Source organism: Sminthopsis crassicaudata, chromosome 2 (assembly GCF_048593235.1).
Source record: "Sminthopsis crassicaudata isolate SCR6 chromosome 2, ASM4859323v1, whole genome shotgun sequence".
Classification (NCBI taxonomy): Eukaryota; Metazoa; Chordata; class Mammalia; order Dasyuromorphia; family Dasyuridae; genus Sminthopsis; species Sminthopsis crassicaudata.
The window spans coordinates 123,835,681-123,846,711 of record NC_133618.1 but is presented as its reverse complement, the minus strand read 5'-3'; the positions used below and the strand labels follow the sequence as shown (position 1 = coordinate 123,846,711).

The window sequence follows — 11,031 nt, the reverse complement described above, 5'->3', positions numbered from 1 at the left end:
ATACTTGAAGACAGCTATCAAGTATTTAACATTCTCTGCTCCAAGATAAATATCCTTGATTCCTAGAGTTTTAAGTGTTGGACTTGAAATCAAGAAGATTCAGATTTGATTTCTGACTTGGACACTATAGTTGTGTAACCCTGGGCAAATATCACTCTTTCAGTGTCCTCCTTTGTAACAGTACCTACCATCCCAGGTTTGGGTTTAAATGGGGGGGAAAAGGTCAACTTTTGCAAACCTTAAAGTATAAACAATGGCCTTAATGGCTAGAATTTGGTTTAGGTATAAATGGTTCCTGCATATGTGCTGTTTCTGACACCTGTATAAATATATTCTTCAAAAATTATGAGAAAACAAAGAATCAAGTAAAATATATTAATGTCCAGATGTAAAGAGAAAAACAGTCCACTAACGGGGGAAGTAAAAAAGTCAAACTATTTTTTTAATTAAAACACTAGGAAAATACGACATAGCCTTGAAACACTGAACAGTAAGGCTATGTTAATTGCATTCAATAAGAAGTTGGTATAAAGAGAACAAGATCTTTTCCAACACAATGTCTGGTACTAACATGTTGCTCAAAGTTTTAACTGGATAATTGGTGCTAGCTGCCTGTACTCTGGAGTAGAAAAAAGCTCTCCCTTGCAACCTACCTTTGCCCCAGAGGTTTAAGTTATCTCCCTATTTTTTCCGGTCTTAAAAGTGTGCTCTCCACACAGGTTGTTTCCATTGAAGAGGGCAAATCAGAAGAACCAAGATCAGGTAACATTTTTTTTTCTGCTTTGGGGAAAATTAATTTTCCCCCAAACCAGTCATCTATCATCCCATTAAGCAAGAGGCTTAATTAAGATTGCTCTGCAAGCAAAGAGAGGCTTCTTTGGCCTTAATTCAAAATCATTTCATTAGTCTCAAAAAACACTTTAATTGAAGTATTGCCTCTGTAGTACCTTCCATAAGGGCAAGAAAAGGTAACCTGAACAGTGGTTCTAGAGAAGCCAATGTCAAGGAACCAGAGCTTCATATGCCTGGTGAGAGATTCCCTTTTTCTGCTTTTGCTTGGTGTGCCAGCGCAAAGTCAGCATGAACACTATCTTCCTTAAAGGAGAGAACAGGGGAGTTGCTCAATGCTCTAATCCAAGTAACCCTTTCCCCCAGACTCCCCTCTGCATGCTAGGTTCCTGTACTGAAGAGAAAAGCACAACTATGCTTCTCTTTTCCAATCAGTAATGAACTCATGGCTGCAGCTTTATGGTCTATGGGAAATGGCTCAATCAGGTAGATGTGAAGTTGGCACCAAACAAAAGTGTATGCTGCCTCAGGGATTCATACCAGCTGAAGATAGACTGGGGAGGAGAACAGCTAATATCTATAAACCCAAAGGGTTATTCCAGCTTATAGGAATGGAATACCTCGAACCAGTGGAAAGCTGTTAAGGGTGCCAACAGATAGAATAGGGATCATCGTCACTGAAGGGATGGACCTGGATACTGTCAGCCCTCCATGCTACCTTCAATCCAGATCTGAGCACCAGTTTTTTCCATTTTTTCATTTATGGACTAAAACATATGATGGAACCAACAAAGTCCAGAGGCAGATGCTTAATTCCCATAAAGGTATTCTTAAAACTTGCTCTCAGCCTCTATTTCTTCATTCTTAAATTTTCACTGAAAGGTAAAAATTTCCATACAATTTTATAAGCAGACCCATTCTCCCACCCCAGATGGCTAACAATAATTCTATTTTGCAATAGATGCCAGGGAATCCTTCATCTTCTTAGTCATGGTGGGGATGAGGTGCATGTGGTCATCAACACATTTGGTCACACAGGATTCTAGCTGCCTCTTCACCTGTTGCTCCTTGCTCCCAGCATCCATCAAGTCTTTGGCTTTGTCATTGCAGTGCATGGTGCATCGAGCCAGGCGGTCCTGTAATCAGAAACCACAAGGCAGGGATATAATTAATATCATGGTAATATAATGTCAGCTAACAACCTGAACAGTATTAGCAAAGCAAATGGGAATCAGGGGATGGAATAAACCATTAGCTAAGAATATTTTTCCTGGAAATATTGAGAGCTTAACTTAGTTCAAGAGTCCTTAGTCAATAACTTCATCTCTGACTGATAAGGGAAGAGTAATTGCCTTGGAGTTGAGAATCTTGGTCTAGACCTGCAAGAGTGGCCTTGGGCAAAGTACTAGAGCTTCCAAGTCACTTATCTTTAAATTGTGAGGATTGGGCTAGATGACCTTAACACTACCTTTTAGGCATAGTACTAGGATTCCAGGCCCAGTACTCTAAATCTATCTTACTAGAGAACTATGATAAAACCTTTGTAAATTTGTTCTCATAGGTTTTAGTTCTTTAATCTACAGAGCGCTTACTTCCTAAAGCCCTTGCTGTTCTGTAACAAACTCCCTATCAATTTTTATTATTATTTTTTTACCTTTTTATTTTCAAAATACTTGCAGTTTTCAATATTCATCCTTGCAAAACTTTGTGTTCCAAATTTTTCTCCCTCCCTTCCCCCTCACCTCCTCCCCTAGATGGTAAATAATCCAATATATATTAAACACGTTCAATTCTTCTATACATATTTTCACAATTATCATGCTGCACAAGAAAAATCAGATGAAAAAGGGAAAAAACAAAACAAAACAAAAACAAAAAAGGTGAGAATACTATGTTGTGATCCATTGGAACTGGCCCGAATCACCTCATTAGAACCACATCCACCAGAATTGATGATTGTATGATCTTGCTGTTGCCATGTATAATGGTTCTTGATTCTGCTTATTTCACTTAGCATCAGTTCATGTAAATTTTTCTAGGCCCCTCTAAAATCATCCTGCTAATTGTTTCTTATACAACAATAATATTCCATAACATCCAGATACCATAACTTATTCAGCCACTCTCCAATTGATGGGCATCCACTCAGTTTCCACTTTCTTGCCACTACAAAAAAAGATGAAACAAACATTTTTGCACATATGGGCCCTTCCCCTTTTTATGATCTCTTTGGGATACATACCCAGTAGACACTGCTGGATCAAAGGGTATGCACAATTTGATAGGGTTATCATTTTTAAAGAGATTTCTTTAGTGAATAGTCAAAGGCAGTTGAGTGTCCTGCAGTGTTAAAGGAAGCTTTCTCTCGGTCGCACTCAGCTTTCAAGATTTTCCACACTACAATTGTAAAGGACCTTAGAAGACATCTATTCTAACTCTAACTCACTAAGAATTTCTTTTATAGCGTCTAGTACAAAAGAGAATTAATAGAGTGTCTACCTAAATGTACTCTCAATGAGCTCTCCTGTCTGAGCTTCAGTTCACAACTTATTCCAAGGCACTAGAGGGAAATAGAAAACAAAACAAAACAAAAAGGTAGAAAACCATAACCTCTGAGTTAATAATCACAAAACCAGGATGCTTACTTGCCAGGAGGAATGAAATATGATCTGTCAAATCAGAGCTGAAATAGGGTCTATGCTAATAAAAAGGAACATCGGAAATTAGGCTAATTTCTGGCTAACATTATAAAGGGGAACCAACAGTATTGTTCAATTCATTCTATTCCAATAGATCATTCAACTTTAAGGCTGGCTACATAGTGATGTTATTATCATGGCCATAGATAGGTGACATCAAGCAAGAATTTTTTTTATTTAAATGACAGCTATTATATAGAGCAAAGTTCTAGATTTGGGGTAGGAAAACAGGTACAAGTTCCTTCATCCCTTTGGGCTTCAGTTTCCTCATCTGAAAAGTTAGGGGTTGGAAAAGATAACTCCATTCCCCCCCAAAAAGACTCTGCTTTTTTTTTTTCCCCAATTAAAATTTATAAATTATTTATCTTTAACTTTCTTTCAGATTTGAACTGAGGAAGATAATTCTCTTCTTGATTCCAGGCTCAGTACTCTAAAGAATAACTTTTAAGGTTCCATTCAACTGTAATTCTGGCCATCATAGTAGAGTACATAAAATGAGCAGTTAGTCCCTGTGTTCAAGTTTATTATCCAGGTAGAAGACAAAGCTTACACATGCAAAAAAGAAAAAAAAAGAAAAAAGGCTATTATGCTCAAATGCTAAGTGATAGCCTTTTATAGCCTGTTCCAGAAATGGAAGAGATTACTCGGAATTGTAGTAGTATCAGACACTGCATCTTAGTCTTTTATCCACATGTTGCCTATATAGGGGAAAATTTAGACTAGATTGAACTCATGTTCTCATTCCAACTCTACACTGAGAAGAGTACATGGGAACAGTTAAGACTTGCATAGAATATGAAAGACGAATAGGATTTGGAAAAATGAACAGAAAGCAGTACTCAGCTTCAGGGACTCCCCAAGCCCTTTGGGGCAGCTAGATGGCATAATGGACCTGAAGTCAGGACGACCTGAGTTCAATTCCAGCCACAGAGACTTAATGCTTCCTACCTATGTGACTAGAGGAAAGTCACTCAACTTCAATGGCCTCAGCAAACAAAACAAAACAAAACCTCTTTAAAAACCTATATCCCTGATAAAAGTATTTCTTTTGTCCTGGTTTGAGACAGTAAAAAACGAAGCTTGGAATTTATAAAGCTCAGGGATCACAGCAATGGTTGCAAAGTAGGAAGTTAGTGTTAGAATCAGGGAGATCCAAGTTAGAACGCTACCTCAGACTAGCTATGTGACCCTGGGAAAATAATTTTTCAAATCTATAAAAATGGAAATAACAGCACTTATCTCACAGGGCTATTGTGAAGGTCAATTGAGATAACTTGTAAAATGCTTTGCCAACTTAAAATTGAAATCAAAATGTTAGCTTTCATTAGACCTTCTCACTGCAAATCCAATGCTCTCCACACGGCATCTCTCTGATGCTGGAAGAGACCACAGAAATAAAATCTGACTCCATCATTTTATATGTATATTTCAAAATAGCTTTATATTCCATGGGGACTAAAGAAGTTTCAAAGTTTACACAGGATTTGTCAACTAATCTTAGTCTCATATGCAATTATACAGAGGAGCAAGCAGCCCAACTTCTTTTTTTTCATTTGCACTCATTCTTCTGTACCACAGTAAGACATTCCCAACCACTGAACATGCCTTGTTTCCAGAATGTTTGTGTGTGTGTGTGTATTTGTGCGTGTGCATGTATAAGATAGTACTTTTAAGGCTGGCAAAGTGCTTTATATACATTAATGATTTTGATCCCGACAACATCCTGGGAAGCAACAATAAGAATAATGATAAACTTTTTTGGGTATGGAGGCAATTGGGGTCATGTGCCATGTCCATGGTTACAGAGCTAGTAAGTGTTGGAGGTCAAATTTGAACTTAGGCTCTCCTGACTTCAGGGTCTGTGTTCTGTGCACTTTGGTGCCATCAAGCTGCTTCCATCCATGATAAGCTCTTAAAGCTTATGATTTTGCTAAAACTCTTGGCATAGCCAGTGTAGTGCTTTAATGTTTACAAAGCACTTATGTTATATCTCATTTGATCCTCACAACAGCCCAGTGAGGTAGGTGCTATTATAATCCTCATTTTACATATAAGGACACTAAGGCCCAGAAGTTAAGTGACTTGCCCAAAGTCATACAATAACCTACTAAAGGAAATTTTGAATTTAAGTCTTCCTGACTTCAAATCTACAGCTCTACTGAAGACGCCATCCAGGTACCTTGTAGAGGACATACTGGACCTTACTAACCCTGGGTCCTACACTAGCTTATAAAATTTAATAACAAACATTTTCTAAAATCACTGAAATAATATGTTTAAATTTGCTAAGCTCGAAGAAGGAACACTTGCCCTAAAAGCTGTTGAAAGTAACCAAATTGAAATTAAGTGTTTAGACTTGCTGGGCCCACAAAAAACAGTTGCCCCATAAACTGTTCCTTGAACCCAGACACACAAGTTGCTGTTTTGATTATATATATGTATTTTTTTCCCCCTGAGGCTGGGATTAAGTGACTTGCCCAGGGTCACACAGCTAGGAAGTGTTAAGTGTCTTGAGACCAAATTTGAACTTGGATCCTCCTGAATTCAGGATTGGTACTCTATCCACTGTCACCTAGCTGCCCCCATATATATATATATATATATATATATACACACACACACACACACACACACACACACACAGAGAAAAAGAGAGAGAGAGAGAATGCTAGCGCGCGCAACCACATCACAAATAATGTTACATATATTTTTACAAACAGGGTTCTTTTTCCTGTGAATAAAATAACCTCTGAGTCAAAGGATATGAACAATCTCGCAAACACTCTTGTCTAATTTCAAAATGTTCTCTAGGAAGATTGAACCAATTTATAATTTCAGCAAGACTGAATTAGTGTGCCTTTCTTCCCATAGTTCTTCCAACAATAAATTTTCTAACCTTTGCTTACTTGACAAGGTCATACCCCAAGGTTGTTTTAATTTCTAGGATTGTTATCAATTCTGAACATTTTACTCAGGTTCATATTTTGAAAAAATTGTTTATATCTTTTGACCACATATTTGGAATATATTTTTGTTGACAGCCCCTCATACTTACAATGTTATACTTCCTCATCTCTGCCTTTCTTTTTTCAAATCTCAGATAAAAGTCTATAAGAAATTTTTTCTAATTCTCTTTAATCTTAGTGCCTTCTCTATGAGATCGCCTCCAATTTACCTTGTGTTTTTTTTTTTTTTTTCATAAAATATGTTGTTCTCCCTGTCACCCTCGAATGAGATTTTTGCCTTTCTTTGTATCTCCATCATTTAGGAGTGTTTAGCACATACGAAGTACTCAATATAATGCTTACTGAATTGATTAACTGGCTTAATTTCTTTCATCTATATAGGGATATTTAATTAAAAATGAGATTCATAGTTTTCCCTCAATCTTTTCTTTGAATTCTTAATTGTTTTTTTTTTTTTTTTGGGGGGGGGAGAAAGCTCTTAATTTTTATATAAAACAGATTATATTTTACAAACTTGTACATTGTATGTCTAGTTATACAAGTTCCCATAATCCTGATATTTTTCTCTATTTTTAAATGTATTACATGACTTTTATGTATTTATCCATTTGGAATTTATGGTGTATACAGCATTAACAATGCTAATCTAATTCAAACCTGTTTTTTTTTTTGAGCAGATCATCTTCTATTTTCCCAGAAGTTCTCATAGAATAAGGAATTTCTTTTCCAATAATGTATATTCTTGACTCAATTCCCCATTTCATGGAGAAAACTGAAAAATGTGTGATATAGAATATATAATTGAGAAAAGGCAGAGTGAAGAGTCTGGTAAAACCCCTCACTCTGCTATTTCCTATTTGTGTAACCTTAGGCATGTCACTTATTATGGCTTATTGTTGGTTAAATAAGATTCATTCCAACTCCAGATACTATGAACTAAGTAGGTAAGCTACTTATGATAATGTCTTTTAAAAAATGGTCATCAGGTTTTTGGCTAGGTATCTGATTATAATTGTTTCTGAAAAAAAAATCACTTTCAGTTTATGTCACATTTTCTACTTCTTACAGGAAGATAAGGCACTATAAATCTGGAAACTACTAGTACTAACATAAATGTTAAGAGAATCAACAAATCTAGAGATGGAAGTTGGGAATTCTGTACTTCAAGCTTGAAATCTCTGATGAGATGATGCTAACCTGGAATTTTTCCAGTTCACTGGTCACAAGGGCCTGGGCCTGGGCCAAGGGAGCGTGGCAGCGCTCAATGCACTGATGAACCTGCTGCATGGAGGCCTGGGTATCCTCACAGCAACTGGCACTGCATCGGAACATGGTACCCTAGGAAAGACACAGAAGTAGGAGAGGTCAAGTAGGAACACATTCTTCAGTCCTGGGTTAAAGGTATGGAAGAAATATAAATCTAAAATCAGAAAATACATTATTGCATGATGTAAAGCATGCAAGGCTGAAGTTAGAGGAATCTTGGGTTTAAATGCTGTCAATGACACTTATTAATGTTGTGATTATAGGCAAAGCACTTAATCTCTTTATGCACCAATTTCCTCATATGTCAAATGAAAATAATACACCGTTAAAGTACCTACCCATAGAGGGCTAAGATAAGAAACAAATCAGACAATAAGCACAATGAAGTTTTTTGCATTGCAAGTATTAGTGAAAAGTATACTTTTGTATCAATTTCATTCAAATACTGTTCCCTAAAAAGACTATCTTTTCCATTCATAAAACAGGGAGACTACAGAATCTCAAAGTCAGGCCTGAAATCATAGGCTAACCTAGTTCAACCCATTCAATCTCACCTAAAGATCTCTTGTAACAGAGAATTTTCTAACCCTGCTACCTCCTATTAAATCCAAGCATGGCTTTCTCTAACTGTTACCCATTGCCCCTGCTCTGTGCTTTTGGGCCCAAACAAAATAACTCTAATTTTTCTTCCATGAAAAGCCTCCAAAGGAAAATAACTACCATTTACATAGTACTTTAAATTCTACAATTTATGGTTGATTTGAGCTAGGTGTCAAAATAAAGAGAGTGCTCAATCTGATCCAGAAAATCTGAATTCAAATATAGGCTCAGATACTGACTGTCCCTGTGACAGAGGCCAAATCATTTAACCCTCAATTTCCTAATCTGTAAATGGGGTAACAGCACCCATCTCCTAAATTTGTTGTGAGGATCCAATGAGATCATATTTAAGCCTCTTTATAAATGTGAGCTATCCTACAAGGAGGAAGGTAGTAAGCATTTACATGGCACTTACATGTCGGGGATTGTACTAAACAGTACTTATAGAGAGCACCGCCAGATATCTTGGTCTCTCAAGTATTAAAAGTTTACAATACTTTATAAATGGTGGTTGAGTAGAGAAGGAGTTACAGAAAAGGCAGGGGGTCAGAGGACTGATATAAGATCTAGTCAAAAAAGCATCATTAAACTGAAGCAGGTGCCACTTAACCAAGAAATATCCCTTACTTATGCACCAATTTCCTCATCTGTCAAGTGAAAATTAAAATATTATTACAGTCCCTAACCATAGAGGGCTAAGGTAAGGCACAGATCAGACAATGAGCACAATGAAGGACTAGGGAGACACTAAAGTCCAGCAGGACAGGCAATACCAGAACTGCACAACCTGGTTTTCAGGCACACAGCACACAGACTGAAAGGAAGGGATTTCTGCATGGAGAGTAGTAGTTCCCAACTTAAGGAGTATTGCAAAAGGTTTCTGCACACCTCTATGGCGCTATAAATCTAGTGCAGAGGACTTAAACGTCATACACGAAGCTTTCTAAGGGACAGAGCTTAACGCCTTCATTCGGGTGTACTTAGGTGAGCAGGGCTCTGCATTGTAGGTTCTTTTATCACATTCTCCGCAGTCCTATCCCATTATTCCTTAGGTAAAGAATGAAGCATTTCCTGAGTAAAAATACCCCTAATCCGGACGCTTACACTTTCAAATCCAGGAACGTTTATTGAACATCTACTGGATGCAAAAGGAAGGGAGCCCACGGGGAGCACGTTCTCGTCAATGTGCCCCGCCCCCACGCTCCCTTTCCCGGGGCTCACGGCGTGGTTAGGGACCTACAGCCCAGGAAGCGCAAGCTCCAGAAACTGTCTTAGCCCCGGGCGCACAGAGCAGGGCAGCCCGTGCCCTCACCCCCAGACCCGAGGGAGGAGGGTCCGACGGCTGGGATGAGGGGGGCAGAGCCTGGCCGTGGGAGGACAGGCGGAGCGGGACTCACGCCCGCGAGAGTGGCTGGGATTTCATACTGCCCACCGGTGGTTCGTACTGTCATAAGTCCCTAGGGCTAAGGAGGGCGGGGTTCCCTCCCAGCTCTCTCCCGGCCTCCCCCACCACACTCAAGAACCCAATCTCGTCCGTTTTATGGAAGAAGGAACAGACCCTCGGGAGGGAGGGAGGGAGGGAGGGAGGGGAGTGACCCATTCAAGGTCGGTGCAGACCCCGGCCTCTAGACTAGGCGGCAGCGACCACAGCACTGGCCAGGGCTCTGCCCTTCGGTGACCTTGGGCGGCCTCCTCCCCTCCACCTCGGTTTTCCCGAGCGTAAACTAAGAAGGGGGCGGGGGTGGGGGAGAGTTTCACTCGATCTTCCGTAAACCTCGGTTTCCTCGCGTGTAAAATGAGGCGAGATTTAAGCGGGTGCTCCGCGCCTCGGCTTCCCCGTGTTAGTCCGGGGCTGGATGCTCTGCGCGTTCACGGAGGGGGGGCGGACTCGATGCTTTCTGCCTCAGTTTCTCTTTCAGGGACGGGTTGGGCTGGGAGCTCTGCGCCTCCGTTTTCTCGTGTGTAGGGGTACCCAAGGGGCCTGCTATGACTCAGTGGTTTTGATCTTGGGGGAGGGCTCCCTCCTGCCCTCCCGCCGCCGCTACCTGCATCTTGCGGATATTCTCCCGCTCCAGCCCTTTCACCATGGTGTCCACCGCTTCCTGCACCCGCAGCTGCTGCGACTCCGCCATGGCGTACGCCCCCACCCCCCAGCCCCTCGCCCTGCCCCGCTCGGCCCGAGAGTTCTAGCTCGGAGTCCACATGGAGCACCAGGAGTGGCCCCGCCCCCTGGGTCGCCCACTTCCGGCGTCCGGCGGTCGCGGCGCTTCCTGACCAATCAGCAAATCCCAGCCGAGCGACCCTTCCTTGCGTGTTACCTGCGCGGGGCGGTTCTGCCCCCCTCTGGCAGAGAAGAGGAACTGCAACGTCTGCTCCCCCTGGCTGGTTCCTCTGGCGGAGCAAGCTCCCCCTCCTGGCTTTCTTAAGGAAGTTCATCCAGGGCAACTCTTTTTTTTTTTTTTTTTTTTTACCAGTGGTAAAAAAAAAAAGACCCTTGCAAAATCTTGTGTTCCAAATTTTTTCCCTCCCTTCTTCCCCCCTCCCCTAGACAGCTAGTAATCCAATATAGAGCGAACATGAGCAATTCTTCCATACGTATTTCTACAGTTATCAGGCTGCACAAGAAAAATCAGATTGAAAAGGAAAAAAAAATGAGAAAGAGAACAAAATGCAAGCAAACCACAAAAAGTGAAAATACTATTGTGTGATCC

At 40.4% G+C, this 11,031-nt stretch overlaps 1 protein-coding gene across 1 annotated transcript; it reads right to left on the bottom strand.

Moving 5' to 3' along the window:
• Positions 1 to 416: 416 nt before the first annotated feature.
• Positions 417 to 10,573, bottom strand: FAM136A (family with sequence similarity 136 member A). The gene is made up of 3 exons (XM_074287171.1): positions 10,366 to 10,573; positions 7,652 to 7,792; positions 417 to 1,925 (listed from the first exon to the last, which is right to left on the bottom strand). Exons 1-3 carry the CDS (start codon positions 10,450 to 10,452, stop codon positions 1,737 to 1,739), a joined length of 417 nt encoding a protein of 138 aa, XP_074143272.1. The 5' UTR covers positions 10,453 to 10,573; the 3' UTR covers positions 417 to 1,736.
• Positions 10,574 to 11,031: the final 458 nt, after the last annotated feature.

Coding starts and splice junctions, on each gene's coding strand:
- FAM136A (XM_074287171.1), bottom strand. CDS start 10,452: ATGGCGGAGTCGCAGCAGCTGCGGGTGCAGGAAGCGGTGGACACCATG. Junction 7,793..10,365: donor AGAATATCCGCAAGATGCAG/GTAGCGGCGGCG, acceptor TGTCTTTCCTAG/GGTACCATGTTCCGATGCAG. Junction 1,926..7,651: donor GTGAACTGGAAAAATTCCAG/GTTAGCATCATC, acceptor TTCTGATTACAG/GACCGCCTGGCTCGATGCAC.